The sequence below is a fragment of the Neopsephotus bourkii genome, unplaced genomic scaffold, assembly GCF_033783945.1.
Source record: "Neopsephotus bourkii isolate Nb327-2 ecotype Australia unplaced genomic scaffold, CSIRO-AGI_Nbou_v1 NB_318, whole genome shotgun sequence".
Taxonomy (NCBI): domain Eukaryota; kingdom Metazoa; phylum Chordata; class Aves; order Psittaciformes; family Psittacidae; genus Neopsephotus; species Neopsephotus bourkii.
Genome location: NW_026900826.1, coordinates 3481568 through 3503849, shown reverse-complemented (window position 1 = coordinate 3503849; position 22282 = coordinate 3481568). Strand labels below are relative to the sequence as shown.

At 45.6% G+C, this 22282-nt stretch overlaps 1 protein-coding gene across 1 annotated transcript; it reads left to right on the top strand.

The window, feature by feature from the left end:
- The first annotated feature begins 98 nt into the window (after positions 1–98).
- GNB5 (G protein subunit beta 5) lies at positions 99–22178 on the top strand. Its single transcript, XM_061347414.1, has 11 exons — positions 99–444; positions 4366–4502; positions 6045–6086; positions 6843–6919; positions 8425–8557; positions 12281–12424; positions 15526–15617; positions 15744–15792; positions 18457–18553; positions 19564–19730; positions 20058–22178. The coding sequence occupies exons 1-11, from the start codon at positions 333–335 to the stop codon at positions 20067–20069; spliced, it is 1062 nt and encodes a 353-aa protein (XP_061203398.1). The 5' UTR covers positions 99–332; the 3' UTR covers positions 20070–22178.
- Positions 22179–22282: the final 104 nt, after the last annotated feature.

The following is a 22282-nucleotide window of genomic DNA, read 5'->3' as shown; positions in this document are numbered from 1 at the left end:
AGGAGGTGAGGCTGGTCCTGCTGCCTGCCTGGAGGCCAGCAGGGATGGATGATGGTCCTGCCGCGCTGCCTCTGCGCGGGGCCGGGCAGGGGCTGCTGGCCCTCGGGGGTGTTTTTCCATGCGGTGTCTGGTCAGGTGCTGGCTGCGCACAGGCTGGAGCAGCATCCAGTCCGGCTCTGGACGTCAGCATGGGGAGGGGGAGGGAGCCCGGGCCGGCTCCGGCGCCGTTGCTGAGGCAGCAGGAGCCTCAGCAGCATCCCTGAGAGCCAGGCAAGCAAACTCCTCCTCCCTCCCGATCTCATCTCGTCTCTCTCCCTGCTTCCTTCGCAAAGATGGCAACCGAGGGGCTGCGCGAGAACGAGACCCTGGCATCGCTGAAAAATGAGGCTGAGACCCTGAAGGGCAAGCTGGAGGAGGAGCGGGCCAAGCTGCATGACGTGGAGCGTGAGTGGGGCCGGGGTGCGAGGGACGCGGGCACCGCTGGGCGCTGCCGGGCAGGGACCGCTGCATGCCGGCACCACGGCCTGGCCTCGCCGGTGGGGCAGGAAAACACGGTGCTGGGGGCCGGAATGAGCGCAGCTGGAAGCTGGGGCCGCTGCCCGGGAAAGGCAGGAATGCCGCTCTGGTGCGGAGAGAGCTGCCCCAGCTCTGCTGTCATGACAGTCGGTTTTCCATGTTTGCTGAAGCCCAGCTGAGAACACGACTGCTGCGCTGCTCAAACAATGCACGGCTCCGTGATGGGATAAATAGGAAGCGGATGGGGAGCAGAGGCGGCGCAGCCTCCCTGGGTGTTCAGTGCCATGCAGTGCCCGCCGGGTGCGCAGGCAGTCACCCCGCAGCGCCCCGGCCGCTTCCTGCACCGCCTTTGGTGTGGGAGGCAGGAGGGAATGGACCGTGGAACATCCCCCTCGGTGGTTTCCGAGACGTGTTTGCATGGGTTTAGTGTTCATCTTAGTGGCAGAAACAACGATTAAACCCAGCCTTGGGGAATTTGGTGGGAATTCTCTTTAATGAGGCCAGGATTTCACCCAAGGTGAAAGGGCTTAAAAAGGAGCCTTGTTTCCAAAACCAGCTCCTTCTCCCCGCTCCTTCCCCAAGGAAACAACTTGCAGGGATCCAGTGCTGATTCAGAGGTGCGGGGTGAGTCAGTGCTGGAGCTGTCAATGCGTAACTCACCGTTATCAGCTGCAGTTTCAAAACCCACGGTTAACGTAACAGAAATGACATGGGCAGGTTTCAGCCCTGCCCTCCTCCCGTGCCCCCCGCCCCTGCTCAGGAAAATAAGCTAACCTTATTTTTATGGAGCTTCTAAAATATGTATTCATTCATCTGTCCTGAGATATAAAAATCCTTTCATTTTTATTATTTATTTTTAATAATTACAGTGATATCATATATTGCAGTTTAGGGTGTTTATTCCTCTGAAATCATATAACTCCCTCAATAGAAATATTAATGGGTCATTAAAACTTTTCTTTCATCTGTTTGGATGCCTTTAATATTGGAAAGGAAAATGAGCCTGATCCAGCATTTAAGCTTTCAGTGTTCTGTAAGACTGAGGGACTGGCAAACGTCCTTAAGTTTCATGTGGCGAAGATTCAGGGGTTTATTTTTCTGGAGTAAATAGAGCATTTTCTTGTTTAAATTAGACAATCACACATTATGTGAGTATCCTATTAATAGGATTTGTTAAACGAATGGAGATGTCCTCATTACAGAAACATAAATCATCATATTCCTACAGTATAATTTCTGTATCAGAAATAGTGAGGCCTCTTTAACAGACCTCTTAAGCATATGCTTAAATCCATTTTTGCTCACAAGGAGTTTTCCCTGTGATTTCAGAGACAGGGTAACTTTACATATCATTGATAGTCATAGGACATTTATGTCTTTGTCATATGTAGAATCTGTTGGAAGGCTGTGTTTACATAGCTATGACATGATTTGGAAGACAGAAATCGTATGTTGCTGTAGAACAAGGCTCCTTCAGGATATTTCATATTATTGGTTCTGTATCAGAGCTTGTTTTGCACGTATCTACAAGAACTACTTCTGCAGAGATTGGAAGTTTCAGAACAAAGCATCTCTTCTGCTTTGGTTTTGTTTTGTTGGTTTGTTTTGGTTTGGGTGTTTTTTTCTAATCTAAAATTGTATCTTGGATATTTCTTTGCTCTGATCATGATTTTCCCTCTATGGTTCCCAAAACAAACAGCTGGCTGAACTAGGATTGCCCTTATTTGTTCAACTGGTTTTGAACAGCAGCTCTCAAAAATGTGGATAGAAAAAGGAAATACCAAACATGCATTTGATTTGCAATCTCACAATTTTAAGGATTCAATTCCATTGCTTAAAGTTGAGGTGTAAAGAAAAGTTTGTTCTGTTCATACAAACTGCCAGCTTTTAAGCCCAGAAGAGACCTTTAGGACCAAATGGACTTCCAGCAAAGAAAAGGTCAAAGACCCAATAGTATCTGCATCAAGTTCCCACCTCCTGTTCAGGCCAAATGATATGTTTTAGAACAAGCAGCCCGTTTTACCTGGACCTTTGTAGAACCACTCAAGCTCCTTATTGGCTTTAGCTGATCTGCTTGCCTGAGTGCATAATTTTCAACTATCTTGAAACAATATTGGAGAATGCTTCAAAATAATTATCTGCCTCTAAAACCTGTGCTAGGCGGGTGCAGGATTATTATGGCTGTGGTTGGAGATAAGCGTCCTCAGAGAATCAGAAAGGCTAAACCAGACAATTCCAGCCTCAGCTGCGTTGACATAATGGGAACACTTTGTCCATTGTCTGTGAAACGTTTGTTTTCTCAGACATGTTCTGGACACAGGCATCTTTCCAGCTGTGACGATAACCTCCTGTCCTATGTTTTCATGTCTTTTGATTGGATCATTTGGCAGGTTTCCACGGGTGAAAGTAGAGGGAATGTATCTTTGCTCAGTGGATTGGTATGCTGCTTTCTCAGAAACTTGCTTCTGACCTCATGTTAGAGATAGCGGGAACAAATTGTCAAGGATGGTGAACAGTATTTGTCCCCTGGCTGGGTTAGACTGGTTGAGCAGGTAAATACATCACTCCAGCACAGCCTGTGGGGCTGGTGGTTTTGAAAGGCAACTGGTGAGAAGCTGATCTACTGGAAATCATTCTCTGCCTTAGGCAGAAGTTGTTCCCCTGACCCTGGGCTGTGAAGGGAGCTCAAAGTTAAGGATGCCTGCTGTTGATGTGCCAGCCCTTCCTTTCTTGCAGTGCTAGAAAAGTGGCACAGCATGAAGCAGCAATGCAGCTCCAGAGCGATCACCTGCCATGTGGCTTGTGGAGCTCAGCCTCCAGCATGGTACCGAAAAACTTTGTATTTCCTTCACCTTCCCATTAAAGCATGTGAGCTTCTGCATTCATTTCAATTATTGAGTCAGACCTTGCCCCCTTAGCTAACAGCAGCTGGATCTTCTTAGGTTTGTGTGTGGACAAACAACACAGGTAAGCACTGGAGCCTAAGAGCTAAGCTCTGCTCTAGACAGAGTAATTTTCAATTCTGGTGCCTCGGGACCCCTGCTCTGCTGTGAGACTTCACCCCCATCAGACAGTGGTACTCAGCGAAGTTCCTTGCCTGCCTGTTGGGCCTCTTTCCCATAAAAGAAAAAGCTGACTAACCCATGAAGTCATTGATGTCCATAGACGCTGTTGAGAAGTTGGGTAGCACACTTTTATGGTAAATGCCAAGCTTCCCCGCTCACTCAGAGCTGTCCTGGCCCTCAGTGCTTTCCTGGCCACCAGAAGTGATGGCACAGCAGAGAAATCTCCAGCAGCAGTGGCTAGTACCAGTATCGCACTGCACCAGTCTTGAGGTACTGAAAGGTGATGGCAGCTGGGAGGCTCACATCTAGAAGAAATGTTTTATCATAGAAACTTTGGAGAATTGATATTATCCCCTTCTTTTTTATGATTTCTTTTTGTCCAAGATCCATTAGTGAGCTTCACTTCTGAGTACCTTGAGGCATGTGTTAGGCTGGAGGCTGGCTGTGCACTTTCAAGCTTCAGCTAGTTTAAGGATTTCTCAAGTAAGAGGGGCAAAAGGGTAATCTGTTTTCCAGTTTTACTTGGGTGTGATGGTCTGCAAGAGATGCTACAGCTCTTGAATTTCAGCTCTGAGTGAATTCACCCTTATCTTTGTCTGGTAAATATGTTCATACACTGCTCACCTTGGTTTTACTACCTGCCAGCTCTGAAGCAGAGATCATTGGCTTGCACTATAGACTCAAACTTCAGGGATTACTCCCTCCAAGTAGCATTACTTGTAACAGAGAGATTTACCAGGGAAGAGCTTTGATGCAGGGCTCTCTAACCATCAGCTGTTTGCAGTTCATCAGGTGGCAGAGCGTGTGGAGGCGCTGGGCCAGTTTGTGATGAAGACCAGGAGGACCCTGAAAGGCCATGGGAATAAAGTTCTCTGTATGGACTGGTGCAAAGATAAGAGAAGAATTGTGAGCTCTTCCCAGGTATGCTGTTGGGCAGCTGTTTCCAAAGCTAGAGTTGGGCACTATACAAATCTTCTGGCTGTGCTATGTGCCACTGTTCGCAGATGACACCTATGTACAGTGTAAATGTTTTCAATGTGCCATTGAAGCAGTTCATTGGCCATGTATTTGTTTAGAGAATATAAATCCAAGATCATCACTACACCTGTTGTAGCTAATACCCTAAATATTTCTTGTCCAGTCATATAGAAGTTTTCCCCATATTCCGTGCTACAATAGAAAACAGAGCTCATCTGAGGCCACTTCTACTTCCTTGCTCTTTACAGATTAAATATTTAGTAACTATATCAGTTTATGTGTTCAGAGAAAATAACCAGGAAAAGGGAAGTGTGAAAAAGACTTCTGTGCACAGAGATTTCATCTGCAGTCTGTATGTTTGCTGCAGCCTTAAGAGCATCAAACGTCCTCCCAAACTTACTGCTTTTACTTGGGCATGTTGAGAAATGGTCTTAACACCTGCTCCAGACCAGTCTCATGAGCCGGAGGAGGTAATGAGATGATTACTTTCTAGATCCCCTGGTTCATCCTGAGCCCAGTATGGCAGTGAGTGAGCTCGTTGCATCTCACAGCTGTTCATTGACCTATATGAAATCTGTCAGGGGTCTCACTTGAGGGATAAAAATAGGCAATCTGCATTGCAAGCCACCTTCAGTTACTGCGAGTTTTTACCATTCATGGTGATCTCAACACAGAGTAATTGTAAATAATTGATGTCACGTTTTCTGAAGTGGTTAAAATGTCAGTGTGCAGCTCAGAAAGCTGAACAAGGCAAGCTGTAATGCAGTTTAGAGTTTTTTACTCTAGTTAAGAACCATAGTGAGTCCATGTACGCCAATAATGGTTGCTCAATAATAAACATTTTGCTTTTGTGATGCAGGGAGGATAACAATATTACGTACATGAGGCATTATGTGTATAGCTGGCATACACAAAGCGCTTGTGTTGCTCTCTGTGGAGGGTTCTCACAATGGCAATTTAGCAGATTGTATCAATGGTTAACTGAAAGGTAAGTAAGTGTAGAGAGAAGGGAAAACCAGGGAAATACAGGAAAAGGAAGATGAATAAACCATGTAATGTCCATAAATAGTCCCCATCACAGTTCAATAAGTGATTTGTAACACAGGCCACCTCTTGTATTTGTAATGCTCTCTACTGGTCCTGCCCATCCTGCAAGTGAGAGGGTTTCTCATAGACCCACTAAAAGAGAAGGGGATGAGGGGAAGGGACATTAAAAAAAAACATCTTTTAAGCCAACATTAGTCATCTCAGTGAGAAGGAAATACACCTTTCTTCTGGCCAAAGGCGTAACTGGCACTAGTGAGGAGTGTCTCCTTGATGCTTCACTGTCACCATTGTGCCATTGTTAAAATGGGGATAAAAATTTAATGACATAACAGACTGGGGGATGGAATTGAGCAGCAGGGTTTTCCCATATCTAGGAAGCAGTCTGACAACTATGTCTCTGGAAGGCCTCAGTTTCTCTCTCTGTGTGCTTTCATTTAGGATGGGAAGGTGATCGTATGGGATTCCTTCACTACCAACAAGGTAAGTGAAGCTTCAGCTGAAGTCTGATTCCTGTGCACAGGGGAGATGACAGTGGGATAAGATGGAGGGCTGAGGGCTCACAGGTGTCACAGGATAACATATAAACCTCCCCCAGCACATTGAACCAGGGGTTCCAGGGCAAACCACCTCCCTTGACTTGTCTCTGAGCAAAGCCCCTGTCAGGGCATGGGAGCTTGCTGTGGTGTCAGTGGGAGGCTCCGATCCAGGCTCTTTGCTGAGAGGGAGGGATTCCAGCTGGGGACATAGCCCATCCAGCAAAGCAGAGGCCCTCCCTGAGTAACCCCATACCAGGTGCTATATGTGGTACCAGGGATCCTTCAGCTGTGGTGTTCACTGTGCAATGGTGCCACTGCTCCTCCATCTCCTGCCAGGGAGGAGCAGTGGCAGAGCCCTCATGGCTCCTGCTCCATACAGCTATGAAAAACAGCTTGTCTGTAACTCACTTTTACAGTGCAGCACTGGGACATTTTACAGCACTGAGTAACCCAAATAAAACATGCTCTTTGATCAGGTTGGGGTGCGTGAATAAGGTGGCAAATGTCAGGACTGCCCATCCTGCTGGGTTCTCCGTAAGGGCTGTCCCAGCCTTACGTGTGAGTTATGGCTGGGGGAAACACCTTTCACTGCCCCTCAGGATGTCCCACAGAAATAACTGAACCTGCTACTCTACACTGTTTTCCTTGCACTGACTAGAGAAACAGTGACATCCCAGTTTAAAGAGATGCTGTGTTTCAGGAACATGCAGTGACGATGCCATGCACCTGGGTGATGGCGTGTGCGTATGCTCCCTCTGGATGTGCCATTGCTTGTGGGTAAGTTCCCTGTTCCCACAGCTGCTTACACAAAGGAGTTAGCTTGATTGGTAGTGGTGACCTTGTGCCTTTAGATGCTGACAGCTAGAAGTTTTCATGCCTTGGTTGTGGGTGGAAGGACTACATTCAGTGCCTCTGATTCTATTCCCGTAACGGCTCGTACATATTATCTCCACTGACTTCAGTGCAATAACATTTGTTGTGTAAGCATGGAAAATAATCCTCTTTCAGCATTTATATCATGGATTAAGAATTCTGCGTGATTGCAACTTCTCTGTTCCAGTTTGGTTATGTGTTGAATATATCTTCTAAAGGAGAGAGGTTTTAACCGTGGTCTTACTTTGTACTTTTTCTTCTATGGCACAGACATTAGTTGTGAATGATAACCAGCACGTGAATAGATCTTGCCAAGATGGGGTGGGGAGAAGTAACTCCATCCTTTATAATCTGCTCTAAGTTTTCTGAGGACTCAGGTTTGAAAATACTGAGTTTATGCAGGGGAGGAAATAAAGATGAAATGTTGGCAAAGCATCTTTTCATAAGAGACTGGGTGGATCAGACAGACAAAGCAAGCTTGGGGCAAGAGAAAGGAACAAAGGGAGACTTCACTGTGCAGCTTGCAAATCCAGAAAGCAGCAGGCTGAGACAGACAGGCTGACTCCACAAATGTGTGTGGAGAGGGAGTCCGGAAACAGGATGGCTTTGATTGAATCTCGAAGAATGCCAAGAAAGCTCTGTCTTCATACTTGCAAGAGAGACAGTGAGGGCACGCATGCATTGCACTACCTAATTCTGTTTCTGCTGTCCTGTCAGTTAAGTGCTGTGCACGTAATACAAGGCACAGAACCAGCACTGGTGGTGTGCTGAGATCCCAGGGACCATGGCAGGGCTGATCTACCACGGCTCTAGAAAGGGGTCAGACACAAGACAGAGCCTTTAGAAAAGACTCCTGCATTTGGCCTGGGAGACACGTTTCAACTGGTGCAACTGCCCAGGAAGGACATGTCAGCTATAGAGATCAGTGCTTCTGCTAGAGCCCTGTCTTCAGCCCCACTACTTGCTATACCATCTCTTCCATAGGAGTTAGGTTAAATTTTTCCAAGGTAGTTAACTAATGATGTTTTACTACTGATGCTCAGTGACAGATGTCAACAGAAAGCCGGCAGTTTGGCTCTATGTGAAACGACCCCTGAGGTGACTGCTCTGTCACCTCCTGGGTTATACTTTGGTGAGGTTTCATTCAGTGCCATTTATAAACTCCACGAGGGTCAGAAATACCGGGCGCAGCTGTTGGAGTTCTGTAAAGCAGCCAGGCTGGTGAGGCAGCTGGGGCTTCCCTGCGCAGGGAGATCCCGGGCAGCACAATACAGGGAAGTCGGTACTTGTAAGGGTTTGGCAGCACAGCACTGACAGGTGGTTTCCTTCTTATCACCACTCGCCTTTTGTCGTTGCAGTTTTAACCAGTTCTACCCTCTCTTTGTTATTGCTATTATTGCTCTCTTTAGTGGCCTGGACAACAAGTGTTCTGTGTACCCTCTGACATTTGACAAAAATGAGAATATGGCTGCAAAGAAGAAATCGGTTGCAATGCACACAAACTACTTGTCTGCCTGCAGCTTCACTAACTCAGACATGCAGGTAAATGCATTCCCTACCCGCTGCTCGCTGTCATGCAACACTTAACACGAGCTGCACTCATATGTGATGCAAGTCACCTTCCTTGCACTCAGGGCACCCAGGGCCATGTCCTGCTCCATGCAGGGGCTGCTGGAACACCCTCGCTGAGGGCAATGAAGGTGCTGCAAAAGCTGCTGTAAGAAGATGCTTGTCACAGCCCACAGCCAGGCTGTGATCCCTGAGCTTCCACAGAGGGAGCTCACTGGTACCTGTGTGTTCTCTGCTCACTGGGTCTGTGCTGGCTTCTGCTTTTAGGAGCAAAAACTAACACAAGTAGTTAAAACCCCAGTTTCACCAGGACTAGGCTGGGTATGTGCTGTGCTAGCCGATGGAGACTGTTGTTTGCCTGCTTTGTCCTGGGCATTCAGCCCACTTTTGCTTCAATTCTTAGTATTTTTGTTAAGTGAGATGTTCGAGGTTGAGGATGGCCCTGCAGGGCCAGCCCTGTGCTCCCTATATGCAGTGATGTGTTCCCTTGAGGAAAAAGAGTGATGCTATCCTCATCTGTCAGCAGGGAAGGTGGAGCAGAAAGGCCCACGGTGGGAGACAATGGCAAAGCTAGGAACTAAATGCAGATCTTCTGAGACCAGGGCAGCCTTCCTCTGTAGTGAATATCAAAGATCTCTTTCTCCAGGAGCATGAAAGATGATGAAAGCAGCCAAGATAATTCACTGTCCTCTCTGGTTTTTGAATTTCACTGAAGCTCTGCTCAGTGCAGCTCTGCAGCAAAGTAAGTGGCAGAAGAGAGCATTTTCATTGCTCTCTGTGTCAGCAGAGCTGCTGGAAAGGGAATACCTTGTCCCTTTCTTCCAGATACTTGGAGCTTTACTGAAGGAAATATCAGCTTTCATTGCTTCTATTTCAGGACATGAGATGCCCAAGAGCATGTTGTTGTTTGTCGTTCTATGGTGCCTGCAGTGACTCTGAGGTGCTAATTTAAGTGCATTGCCATGGAAACAAGTGGTGGAGGTACCCAGTGCTCAGGCTTGCTTAAGCCCTGACCTTACTGTGCAGGAGCCTGGTGTAATTACAGCAGTCTAAATTAAGTGGAATGTTTCTGATGAGATAGAAAATCAGTATTTGCTTTCCTTGTCCATATTTATATGCATCATGATTAAACCCTATGAAAGGAGAAAGAATTATTTTTCATAGAAGAAACAGAAAGAAAAGTTGGGTCTTTTTTTTCCATATTAAATACAGAAATCTACATTGATATTGAAGGTAATGTATTGTTACTGTTAAATAATACCACAGAGGACTTAGATGCTTTATATTCAGTGATTCAGAGATTTTTCTAAAGACTTTAAAAAGAAAACTTCTTGTGACTGATAGGCTTACAAGTGATCATTTATAGCACTGTATGTTGCTATTGAAACAAATACAAACAAGTGGGTTGGCCAAGCTTCTGTCAGAACACTGTTATGTAGGGGATCCTAGAGAATCCCATGTCTTATCTTTTTCCTTTTACTTAATGCCCCCCAAATTAAGATTACTCAGTAACAATAAGGGTGCACAGTGCAATGAGCACACTGTGCAGGAGCTTTCTCACCTGTGTGCAGAGCAGCTCTGCTCTCCCTGCTTGCGTCACTGAGGGATGTGGTACCTTGTCCTGGAGCATCCCTAGCACGTGGCAGAGGTCCAGCACCCACTGCTAGGTGGTGTGAATGCTGCTGCTCCGCCGTGGCTGCTCTCTTAAACTACGGCTCGGTTTTTCCTCAGAGGAATGAAAGACAGGAGTTTAGGAGTTGGTGTGCCCACGGGCAGTGCAGTGGAAAGAGAGACGCAGGGTGGTTCATTATTGATTAAAGCCACTCTCAGGCTATGTGAGCGCTGAGAAATGGGGTCCCATCCTTGCTCCTCATCATGTTCCCACCTGGGCCAAGACAAGCGCTGAGCCGCAGAGCTGGGTGACCTGCACCGTGTTCTCAGTGCCCCAGATCAGCCTTGCCAGAGAGAGCCTCCCCTCCCTCAGTACACAGAGAGCCTCGCTTCCTAAATTAGGTATGTGCAGCTCTGCGGTGTGATAATGCTCCCCACGTGACAGGGCTCCATGTGTATTAATAGCAGCAGTTAATTGGGATCTCAAGTGTTTTGCATAGGCCTGGTGGACATACTGCCAGTGCGCCTGGGCTGAGGAGCAGGATGAAGCCCGTGGCGATGGCGGAGGGGGCCGAGGTCAGGCTGGCCCCTCTGCCCTCACCGCTGCTCCCAGCCCTGCTAGGGGCTGTGCCCTCTGCAAGTGCTGCCTCTTGCCACCAGGCGCCAGGCAAGGATCCTCACCCGGTGCTGCCGGAGCCCCTCGTGCAGCGAGCGGGAGGCTGGTAGCAAAAGGCTGGTAATTTCCTTCTGGGCTTGGATGTTTTGAGTTCTTTTGATTTGGTTTTCAACAGCAATGCCCTGACGTTAAGTCCATAACCTTTGCCTTTAAGCAGTAGCTGCGTTGCCAGCAGACCCCTCCCTTACTCCTTTAGCTATTCCTATTCCCCTCGTATCTTTCTTACAAGAACAAATCCTCAGGGCTGGGAGTCTTCATTCCTCAGCCAAGTACAAATATTCCTCAGAACAGGAACGTTCACTGATCTAGGCTCAAAAGCTGGTCAGAAATACAAGTCAAGACTTTCCTCTGCTATGATCATCTCGGTGCATCCGAGACTCTCTACTGCAGGATTCAGAACAGTTTGTTCTGCAGCTTTGCAGACTGCTGTTCATGGGAGGAGTTTTTGGAGCACCTGTCAGACATGTTCAGTGTTTAACCTTTGTGCAGCTCCGTGAATGGTTTCGTGATTGCCTGATCATTTTCTTCTTGATGAGTACTTTCTTGCTAATTTCTAACTACCCATTGCGGTCCCTTGAGTTCTCTCACCGACCGTGGGAAAAACCTGTGTACAAGGCTGAGAGCTCTCCTGCGTTCACACTTGCCTCTTCCACGCCAGTGCACAGGGGCTCTTTCACCCTTCAGAACCTGTAATTGTATAACAGCTTTGGGTGCCAATGGGGAGTTTTGAACAATTGACCATCATCAGGATTTAGGCACAATAACAAGCCCTGATCACAAGCGCTGTAGCACATGAGGGAAGCTGGGAGCTGGGTTTGATCAGTGTATGCTCAAGCCGTTTCACACGCAAATGGTTTTGGACAAGTGAGAGGCGATGGGCTTAAAAACAACTGTCTAGACAGGCTTACTTCCCTTTCAGAAAATCCATGCCTTAAGCCCAATTAATTGAGGTTAACCTGGCTATTTCAAGCAGAAAGAAAAACTTAGGAAGCCAAACAGGTATACTTGACTGCAACAGTTCTGCTCTTTACCCAGGTTGAATTACAGCAGCTTAACTATGGATAGGGTGAACTACAGGGCAGACAGGAATACCAGTCTGGTTCTACCTCGTTTTTGGAGGATGTGGAAATGCCAGCAGATCCTTATTGCTATCAGTTCTCCAAACCCACTGCATAAAGCTGACCATTATTGAAGCTATGAAGATACAGCTGTCCTTTCCACTCTAACTTCTTTCCTTAAAAATAAAAGCCATAAACTGTGCTTAGGTTCACATTGAGTTTATGGATTTGATTTATTGCATGTTTCATTAAATTAAAGCTGTTCTTGGTGTGTTTATAGGATGTCACTTGTTTGTGAACTTGCAGATCATCTGATTTTTGCATTGTGACTCTTCTTGCCACATCCTATAGATCCTGACAGCAAGTGGAGATGGAACTTGTGCTCTGTGGGATGTGGAGAGCGGGCAGCTTCTACAGAGTTTCCATGGTCATGGAGCTGATGTCCTGTGCCTGGATCTGGCCCCTTCTGAAACAGGAAATACTTTTGTCTCTGGGGTAAGCAGGAGCTTCCTATCATAATATAAAATTTAGGAATGTGTAAAAGGCAGCAAAGAAGGAGGCTCGTGATCTTATTGAGAGAGTGCTGGAGTGTGTGTTGGAAGCCCTAGTGCAATCCATTCATTGCAAGCACATTTTCCAAGCTGGAGCAAATTAAACCCCTGAGTGTGGGGTCAAACCCACCCAGCCAGTCTGACTGCAGTTCTGCTTACTTAGCAAATTCCACCCCACACCAAAGCAATGCAGCCTGACATCAAAACAATGCCTCTGCGGGGCAGGGAAAGGCTCAGAGTTAGAGCAGTGGGCTCGAACCACAGCAGAGGTGTGAGCCCCTGTGGATAGGAGCCTGGCACAGCAGATGACTTCCCACATTTGGCTGCTCTCTGGTGACCAGCTCCCTGGAGCCAGACGGGGTGTGCCAGGTGGCTGCTCAGGGCATCGAAATGGGGCCACAAATAACACGCGTGCCACTGTGTCCCTCAACCGCTTCCCAGAAGCCAAGAGGTAGCTTGGATGCTGGTAAACCCAAGTACAAGTTGGAGCAAGGAGAGGAGGTGTGGCCACATCTTCAGCTGTTGTTGAGTCCCCTGTGCCTTCCAGCGGTACCAGAGGTATTTAAAGCCCCTTCATCAGTGGAGCACTGCCCGCTCCCTGTCCCGGCCCAGAGGAGCACACAACCCTTGCTGGGGCTGCCGCACTGCTCCAGGAAAGTACCTGGGGCATCTCCCACATCTTGTCCTGCTGCTGAGGGATCACTGATCCAGGCAGCTGAGCCATTGGCATGCAGCCTGGCAGTGAGGCAGGCAAGGCATAGGTGGGATGGGGTCAGCTCCTTTTTGAGGTGGTTCTGGTCTTCCCACATCAGAGTGTGCTGGTGAGAGCCGGCAGGAGCTGAGATGACCTCTGTTACTGAAGGCAGGCTACTACCAGTCATTTTGCTGAAGGTACCTGGTTTCTGAGCCCCACCAGCACTGGCACAGGGCTGGTCCTGTGCTTGCTTATGGAAACGGCCCTTGGTGCCAACTATGGATTAGGGGATTCCACCTGTGCTCAGCATCATGGTCCCATCACTGCACAATAAACCTGGGCCTTTTCTGTTCTGGCTCTTCTGTCACATTTGGCTGGCCCATCAGGAGCAGATCCCAGCACACTGGCCCAGTTTGCCTGCTGCTAGCACAGCTGCTCCGAAGCGTGACTGAAAGCTAATTCCATCCAAATGCATTACTCCTCCCAGGCTTTCCTGTCACCGAGCTTGCTTCCCAGAAAGGATAGATTCATTCTCCCTAAGAACAGCTCAGCTTATTATAGGGCAAAGAATCACAAGCAGCTATGGTACTGCTGAGAGAATATGTCATACTTTGTAGATGTAGCAGCTTGGGCATGTCTGTGCTTACAGGGACTTGCTTAATTCATCACATGCAAAATACTACTTCAGCGAAGGTCTGTCTTATACTGTGTCAATGCAGGTAGAGCCAAAACAGAGCAATCTGAAGGTATGGTGGCATGGAGAGACTCCCTATGCATTGTGCCTACATAATACAGTAACCTTAAGCTGAAATAAACAATGCCAATACATCAGCGTGTGGATTGGGTGCTGTTATACTCAGTGAAAATCCCAGCCCTCCTGGGAGAGCTCAGGGCTCTGTCCTGGGCTCAATGCCCTCAGGGTGAGCAGGATGGCACTCAGGGGTCCCATCTCTCCACAGACGGTCGCTGGTTTCTCCTTCAAAACCTTAGGAGACAAATCACCAGCTTGTCAGACTGGTCTTGCCCCCAAACTCCCAGAGAGATCACTATGAACAGTGCACATGGAAGCAATACAAAGGGCTGGGTTTGGGCTGTGGCAGGGCTTGAGAGGCAAATATGCTGAGTCTAGAATGTTCTCTATCGTGTTTCATTTCCTGTGTGCAGAAACCACAAGCTGGTACAAAGGAACATTGCCTCTTTTAAATATGACATCATTAGTAGAAAACTGGGATTTCATTTAACAGGAGAATTAAAAAAGAGAAAAAAGATGTGGATTGTGAAGAGACTGTTTAATTTAATTAGCAATCATATTTGCTTAAAAATAAATGATGTGTGGTACAGTCTGTTGGGCAGGACACGCTTGGCAGAAACAGCAATGTCCTGACCTGCCCCATGCTTCCACACGCCTCAGAGAGGCTGAGCTCCCCAGAGCTGAGCCTACCTACAGCCTGCCCCTCAGCAAGGGCATATCTGTTAAAATCTCCTGATCCCCTTGAAAGACCACCACAATTGTTACAGCAGTTCAGACACTGCAATTGAGACATCCCAGTTCAGACCGTGACCCTACAGGTAAGAAGAGATGGTTCCTGCCCTGAGGACACTGCAGAGTACCTGGGCTGAGCCCCTTGCCCAAAGCATTCAGGGTGTTGAGCACCTCATAACAAGCACTGAATGTTAAATGGTCTTTTCAAAGCATTGCTTGGAAGGTTAACAATGAGATGTTAAAATGAGATGTTAAAGTGCTGTTATGCTTCTTTTCTCATCCCAAGCATACCATTGAGCAGTGGTTGCAGAGCCACAGCAGGGGTTAACTGGTAGGAGACTGCAAGAGACCCTCCAGATACACTTATTTCATTTTCTGTTTCAGTGTATGAAGAGAATTAGTTATAAAACTTTAAATGCTGCATATTAATTTTTTATGCTGGCTATGTTAAGTGGTAAGGGAATGAGTCAGTAATGTAGCTCTGTGGGATGGTGGGACTGCAGGCACAGGTACAGCAGCAGCACAAGCACAGCAAGGCTGTGAGTGCTGGTGCTGGTTAGTATGGGGCTGCCTGTGCACCCCATGGCCTGTCTGCACCCCGCTATGCTGCATGGCAGTGCTGTGCCCTTGCTGGTCTGCAGCACCACTGAGGCTCCAGCCTTGGTAGCATACTCTGCTCCTAACTGCAGCTGTATCAGGCTTGGGGTACCAGTACAGCCAGTTCTGGGGCTGCTTTGTTGGTTAAATCCCCTCAGAGCAGTGATGTTCTGGGCCTTTTCATGTAGCCAGGCTTGATGACATGGATCAGACACATGAGTGATGAATGTCACCATTTGCACGGACATAGTGAATTTTTTTGTCTTATTAGGGATGTGATAAGAAAGCCATGGTTTGGGATATGCGGTCCGGTCAGTGCATCCAGTCATTTGAAACCCACGATTCAGATATCAACAGTGTCAGGTCAGTATGTTTCTGGGAGAGGACACATTTGCGATGTTGAGCAATGTGCTCCTTCTATTTTTGAAGTCTGACCTCATCCAAGTAATGTAATGTAATGTGTTCTGGTCTTTTTTTACTTGTGCACAGATACTACCCAAGTGGGGATGCTTTTGCCTCTGGTTCAGATGATGCCACGGTATGTCAATTCCTATATATAAATAAATACAAGTAACCTAATTTAGGAGAGTTCTGCTACTTCCTGAGTTTGATTTTCCTAAAAGACTGGGTCACATCCACAGAGGACTTGCCTGTGACACCAAAGTTGCAGAAATACTGTTATGTAATATGGTAAATATATTAATAATAATAATAAAATTATGATATACATTCCTATTAATGCATGATATTTATTAATATTAAGATAACTGGTATATATAATGCTGTAGGGGAAATCTAGTAGCACTTTGTAGGTCACCTCTGCAAACTTTTCTACATGAGTTTCTGTCCAAATAAGTCATTTCAGATTTTCTGTGTTTTGAAGTTTCATGATCAGAATTACTTGTCTTACTGGAAGAGATTTGGCTTTCTGTAGCTGTTGGTCACAAATGGAAGGAACCAGATGAAATGCTGTAGCTTGTGTCAGAAGCAGCAGCACAGTGCAAGGATATAAATGGAGCCTGAACATGAGTGCACGTGTCTCAGCAAGCAGAGAGGCAGTGGGCTTAGTGCAGAGCTGAGCAGACCCTCTCAGCACTGTGCACCCTGAGACCATGGTCCAAGGGTGGCCTTGGCCATGTACGTCTCCTCCCTCTCAGCCTGAGTCACTGCCAGGTCTTCACTGTGGTGAATCACCACATCTAGGTTGTCCTAGATGATCTTCCTTATCTATGAGCAAGCTGCTAGGAGGGGCACAGTATGTATTGACAGGTAACTGTGATCAGCACATTGTATGCAAAATGCCACTTACCTCTTGGTGCCTCCGGGCCCCTGAGTCATGCACAGGGCTGGTGGCTCTTCCTGCTGGTGGTGGGTCCCCATGGAGGACCAGGCTCTGCCTGTGCCACAGCCCTGCAGGGACTGAGCTGGCAGTTCAGTGTATCTCCAAGGCAGATGTTTGGGGCGCAGCTGGGACCTTGGTTTTTTTTCTGTTTATTCAAACATCATAGAGTTGCATAAGGATGAACACTTTATAAAAGTACTCAGCCCTCATTGCATGTTTTGAGTCTACTGCAATACTAGCTAAGCTCAATAGAATCATTCCTTGTGCCTTCACTGGATGTAGAGGTGATCTAAGGCTCTTCTGGAGAGAATGTACACTGCTTTGGGGTCTTAAAAGCTGTGATTATAAATTAATACCTCTAGCTCTGTGGTGAGCACAGTGGCTCTCTGCACATTCAGGTGTGGTACCGACATGCTGAGGTAGTGAGGTGGAGAAATTGTCCATTATGAAATTCCAATAAGAGCACTCCCTTTTATGCCCAGTCCCAGTGCCACAGGCTCTTATTGATTTATTTGATTTTTTCCCCTCTCTCTTAACTATTCCTGACACCCCTGACTTGAGCAGGAGAATGGGAAATTCCATCTCTGTACTTTTGACAGAGGTTTTGACAGTTTCCATTTCTATAAATAAAGGGGTTGGTGTTCTCAGTGTATATCCTGATGCACTGACAGGTATCCTTGACCTGATCTGCATGCTTAGGGACTTCAAGGAACAGTTAATCCTGACTGTCTGGAGGGAGACCGTAAAAGCATGCTCACGTGGCAGTACTGTCACCTGCGGTGACCCCAGCTCCCTATCAGGACAGCCTGATGGAATTATTCATCAACCTGGAGCACTGGAGACCTGGACTTCACATACCTGGCAGCTCCCCACCGCCCTGCGAATGAAACAGCCTCTCCTTTATGTGCAGGCTTGAATAGCAGCCATTTTTTATTTGTAAAGTCTTAATATTAGCAACCCCATCTGGCCAGTGTTTGCTTAAACTTAACTTACTGAGGAAGGTTTTCACTTCAAATAGATTCAAAAATGCATTTCGATTTCGGGCTAACAGACTGCCTTTATGCGTGGCAATGAAGTCTGGTCTGCCTCTACATTATTTCCATATTAAACAAACCCAAGTATGCTGGCAAATGATAAAAACAGGAAGTGCAGGTTTTGGAGGTGATTGGGAATTTTCCATGAGAAATGAACACCCAATGGTCTATATAAGAATGTTTTATCTCACTTCAATTATTTTCATGCCAGGTTTTCAAACAGTGAGGCTGCATGGAAGGGCATGGGCTGTTTGCTGTCCTGTCGTACCCAAAGCAAAGACTACCATCTAGGCCTCCCCATGCCAAGGGACTGTCTGAGCACTGTGCCATGTGCTCTGTGTTCTCAAAGGTTACTAGTGATTTAATCCTCTGTCTTCCAGACTCCGTATGTGGCTAAACTATTTCTTTAGAGACTGTCTCCCATGCACCTCCTTAGCAGCAGGATGCCTAATATGTAGGAAACCATGGTGGGGAAGCAAGAGGGACTTTCAGTGGGTAGCCATGGTCCAAAGCCCACCACTCATCTCCTTGTAGCAGGACAGGCAGGAGGCTTACAGAAGTAAGCTTGCAGAAGCCTTTTCCAAAGGTTTGGAAAAGGAAGTCCTTCACTCAATTCATACAGCTTTGTTTTGCTTAGGTTGCTGTTAGATTCCTGAGGAGTCCCAGTTACAGCAGGCAGGAATAGCAGAGGGGAAGAAGCCAAGCAGCCACTTCCCATGATGTGTTAGGCTGTGGTCCTTCACACTCCTTTTTTTTTAATGGAATGTGGTAGTCATTGACTCCAGCCTTTACTGAGGCATGTGTGTTGGTTTTGTTCTAATCCTAGTGTCGCTTATATGACCTTCGTGCAGACAGAGAAGTAGCAATTTATTCCAAAGAGAGCATCATTTTTGGAGCATCTAGCGTGGACTTCTCTCTCAGTGGTGAGTCCTGAACTTTGGAGGTTATCTTAGTGCTGCAATTTGAGGGGAACTATAAAGTTTTACCAGTTTAACTTGGTAAAGCATTTGTTATTAAAAGTAATACTAAGTACCAAAGGAAACATTTAATATATGGAAGACTCTTTTTGTCTCTGTAAAAGGAATTACTCCTTGAATAACCTCACTGGCTATTGCTTTGTTGTAGCAATGAAAAGTATTTTCCTGGCCCTTCTGAAGGCAGGAAATATTTTGTCATTAACTACAGCTGGGCTAGAATTTCACAATAATGACTAGAAACATTTCAAAGGAAACAAGAAATGTAACTAGACTATGAGGCACACTTACACAAATAGCATTTAAAAGGATAGTAAATGACTAATAGTTAACGTATGTTAGAGAAGCATGAAGACAGATATATTACCACTTATCACGGCAGATCTGGAGACATGAGCTCGAGTCTTCTCCCTCCTGCCCCAGCACAAATGCAGATTTGCATGGGGATGAGTGGGTGGTGAACTGCCATCCCCCCTGGCACAGAGGCAAATGTCTCTGTCATGGTCACAAGCCCACAGCTCATCCCCTTAGGGACAATGAATCACTTACCAAATTGTCTACTAATCATTCAACCATTTGTATTCAAGTAAAGTCTGAGCAAAATATCATTACCCTGCATTGGCTTTTGAAGTGCTCTTCAGTCTGTTGTGATTTGGAGTCATCCCCGTCTCTAATGACTGAACAGATTCTATATAATTTAATTAAATTTAACTGTATTTTTATCTAATGCATTTTCATTGGTTCAGCTTTCAGTATGGCTAGCTCAGCAGTGGAGCAGGGCTGCCTAACAGGAGCACAGCTAGCCTGGAGGAGCAGTGGTCAAGGCTTGCTGTGTGCAGAGAGTGGCATGGGAAAGCTGGCTTGTGACTCACTGGGTGATGGATGTCCTGCAGAAGGCCCTTGCTGCAGGCAAGACGTTCCTTAAGACCTCACTTTGTAAAATCCCATTCTCTTTGTAGGTCGCCTGCTGTTTGCAGGCTATAATGATTACACCATCAATGTCTGGGATGTGCTGAAAGGGTCCCGGGTATCCATTCTGTTTGGACATGAAAATCGTGTCAGCACCTTGCGGGTCTCTCCGGATGGGACAGCATTCTGCTCAGGCTCCTGGGACCACACGCTCCGAGTAAGTGTTGGGGGCAGCTACTTTGGGTGCTTCTTTCCTTCTTTGATTGTTTAAAAAGAGGGGGTGAGTGGGAAGATTGTTACAATAAAATTGACTCTAGATTGACTAACAAGGCTGTAAAAACATAGTGTAAAGCGTGAGCACAAAATTCCAATTTAAATATCCCCACAAAGTGCGAACAGAACTGTTGAGTTTTGAACTTGTGATTAAATAACATCATCGCTGCTGATGCTCTGTATGACTAACCTGACTGCCTTGCCAAATTCTGATTAAACATTTGATAGCGAAGTCAATGTCATAAATGATTGTTCAACTCTCTCTCTGCAGATCTGGGCTTAACCTGAGATCCTGTATGCAGAATTGAGTGAAGACTGAAATCCTGGAATACAAAAACTGCATAAAACCACCACTCCTCAAAATCAAATACTTGCTATACCACAAAAGAGTGACATCAAACCCACAGGCTAACACAGCTAGGTAGAAAATGCAATCTGCTTGATCATATAGCAAGCACCAACCTGTAGTAAAATGCAATATTTTTAATTCTGTTTTGAAACTATCTTCTTTTATTAGAACTAGTTTAGATAATTAAAAAGGGACTTTTCTCTGAAGTCACCTGTATCATAGAATTGAGTATTTCAGTGCACATTATGTATTTATTTGCATGAATTCAGTTCCTTTTTAAAGTAAAAAGAAAAAAAAAGTTTAAAGAAAAAAAAAAGTTTAAAAAAAATCCTGATTTCTGATTTTTATCAGGATGTAGCATAAGACTTTGGAAACATTCCGTAGTAGCTCATTGAATTCTGGTGGTGAAAAGTGGAAAGAAAATCAATTCTGATACTTTATGGTGGTGTTATGAATGACTGAACCTTGGTAGTAAGTAGAAGAGCAAAGGACCTACTGTGAAGGTACTGGCTGTTGTCATAAAAATGTATTTTTTGTACAGAAAAGGAATCCTTTCAATCCCTGTTTTTTCCTACTGTCTTTTTAGATAGAAATAAGTATTTCATCTCTGTTACCTGAATATAAAGAATCTAAATATATATAAACTGATAAGCTGCAAAAAGGAGGGATATAAACATGATTTACTTAATCATGAGGTAATACTTAACCAGTAGTTTCTTAGAAATTTTTAATTGTATCACTTGGTGAGTGAATTTTCTTTTACTTAAAGGAATATTACATGCTAAGCACTAAGGGATACTATCCGCTGAGCGCTGAACACTGTTATACTGATGCTCAAATCTTTTCCAAGTCAGTCATAGTCATTCTACTGTCATGATTCTTACTTGCATTTTGAGCAGTTCCTACCATTTTGGCAGGGCACTGTAGCTTACAATGTGCATTGAGGCAGTATATTCCCATTTTAAGGCCCTTCTGCAGTGTCGGAGCAGTGTAAGTTCCTGCAAATGCCTGTCAAACCTTAGAAGTCCAGTTGTACAGTCCTTACTCCAACAGTAATCTCCTACTACTAGCATGGACATAGTTTTGTCGTATTTAGAGTTGGGAATTCACAACAGTGAGTTGTTGAAAACCTGCTGTGAGCACGGTTCTGTCAGCATTTGACACCGTGCTCACCAGAGCATCTGATCCAGGAACTGCTGGGCTTCAGGAAAGCAGTACAGCCGCATTGCTGGCAGCACCTAGCCCTCTGTGTGAGCATGGTAATGCAATACAGACTGGCAGGACTATGCCTGTGAGGAGCTGACGCTGTAGAATGAAGATTTAATCAGATAAAGCTAAGATACAGTTATTTATAGAACTACTGGGAAATTATATCTGCATATATACATTGGAAGCTATTGAGTGTGTCACCCGAGCAAAGGGACATAGGGAGCAAAGTGCTGGAGTAATGCTGGGGGCTTGCATGGTCTGGCCTTTGAAGTGCAAGTGGTGAGATACGTCTCTGAAAAGATTAAAGATATGGTTTATATTTAGATTGAAACAAGAGAAAATAAGCTCACTGGAGTGGCCTTGATCACAAGCTCACTGATCACTGGAATTGACTGTTCACCCAAGTTTGATAATATCCTCATTCTATTTGAAAATGGGATTTCTTTACAATTCTATCAAAGTTGTGTTAAGAACAAAGCCTCCTCATTCAGGAAAACATTAGGTTCCATGAATCCACAGTTACCCCAGGACACTGACATTTGTGTGAGCCTTCACACTTTAATGAAATAGTCCAGCTGTTCTCACTTGGAAAAGCCAACTCTGATGCTTTGCGATGTTTGTGGCAAACTATCCCTGTAACAAACTGCACTATGGAAATGTCATATAGAGCTCACTGTGCAATACTGAGTCAATACACTGTACACATCTGATCAAAAGATTAATATTAATGTTTAGATAGTATTTATTGGTAAGATGTTTGTTTCAAACATACTACATTGTGTTGATACTTATGAATGGCCTAAATACAATAAATTGTATTTTACATATTGAGAACATGTATATACTAGTTTTTTACATCAGTTAGGTATTTGTAATGGTAGCTATTTTTCCTGTTTGGGGGATTTACTTTTTGCATCATACAGTTTCTTAGATCATTT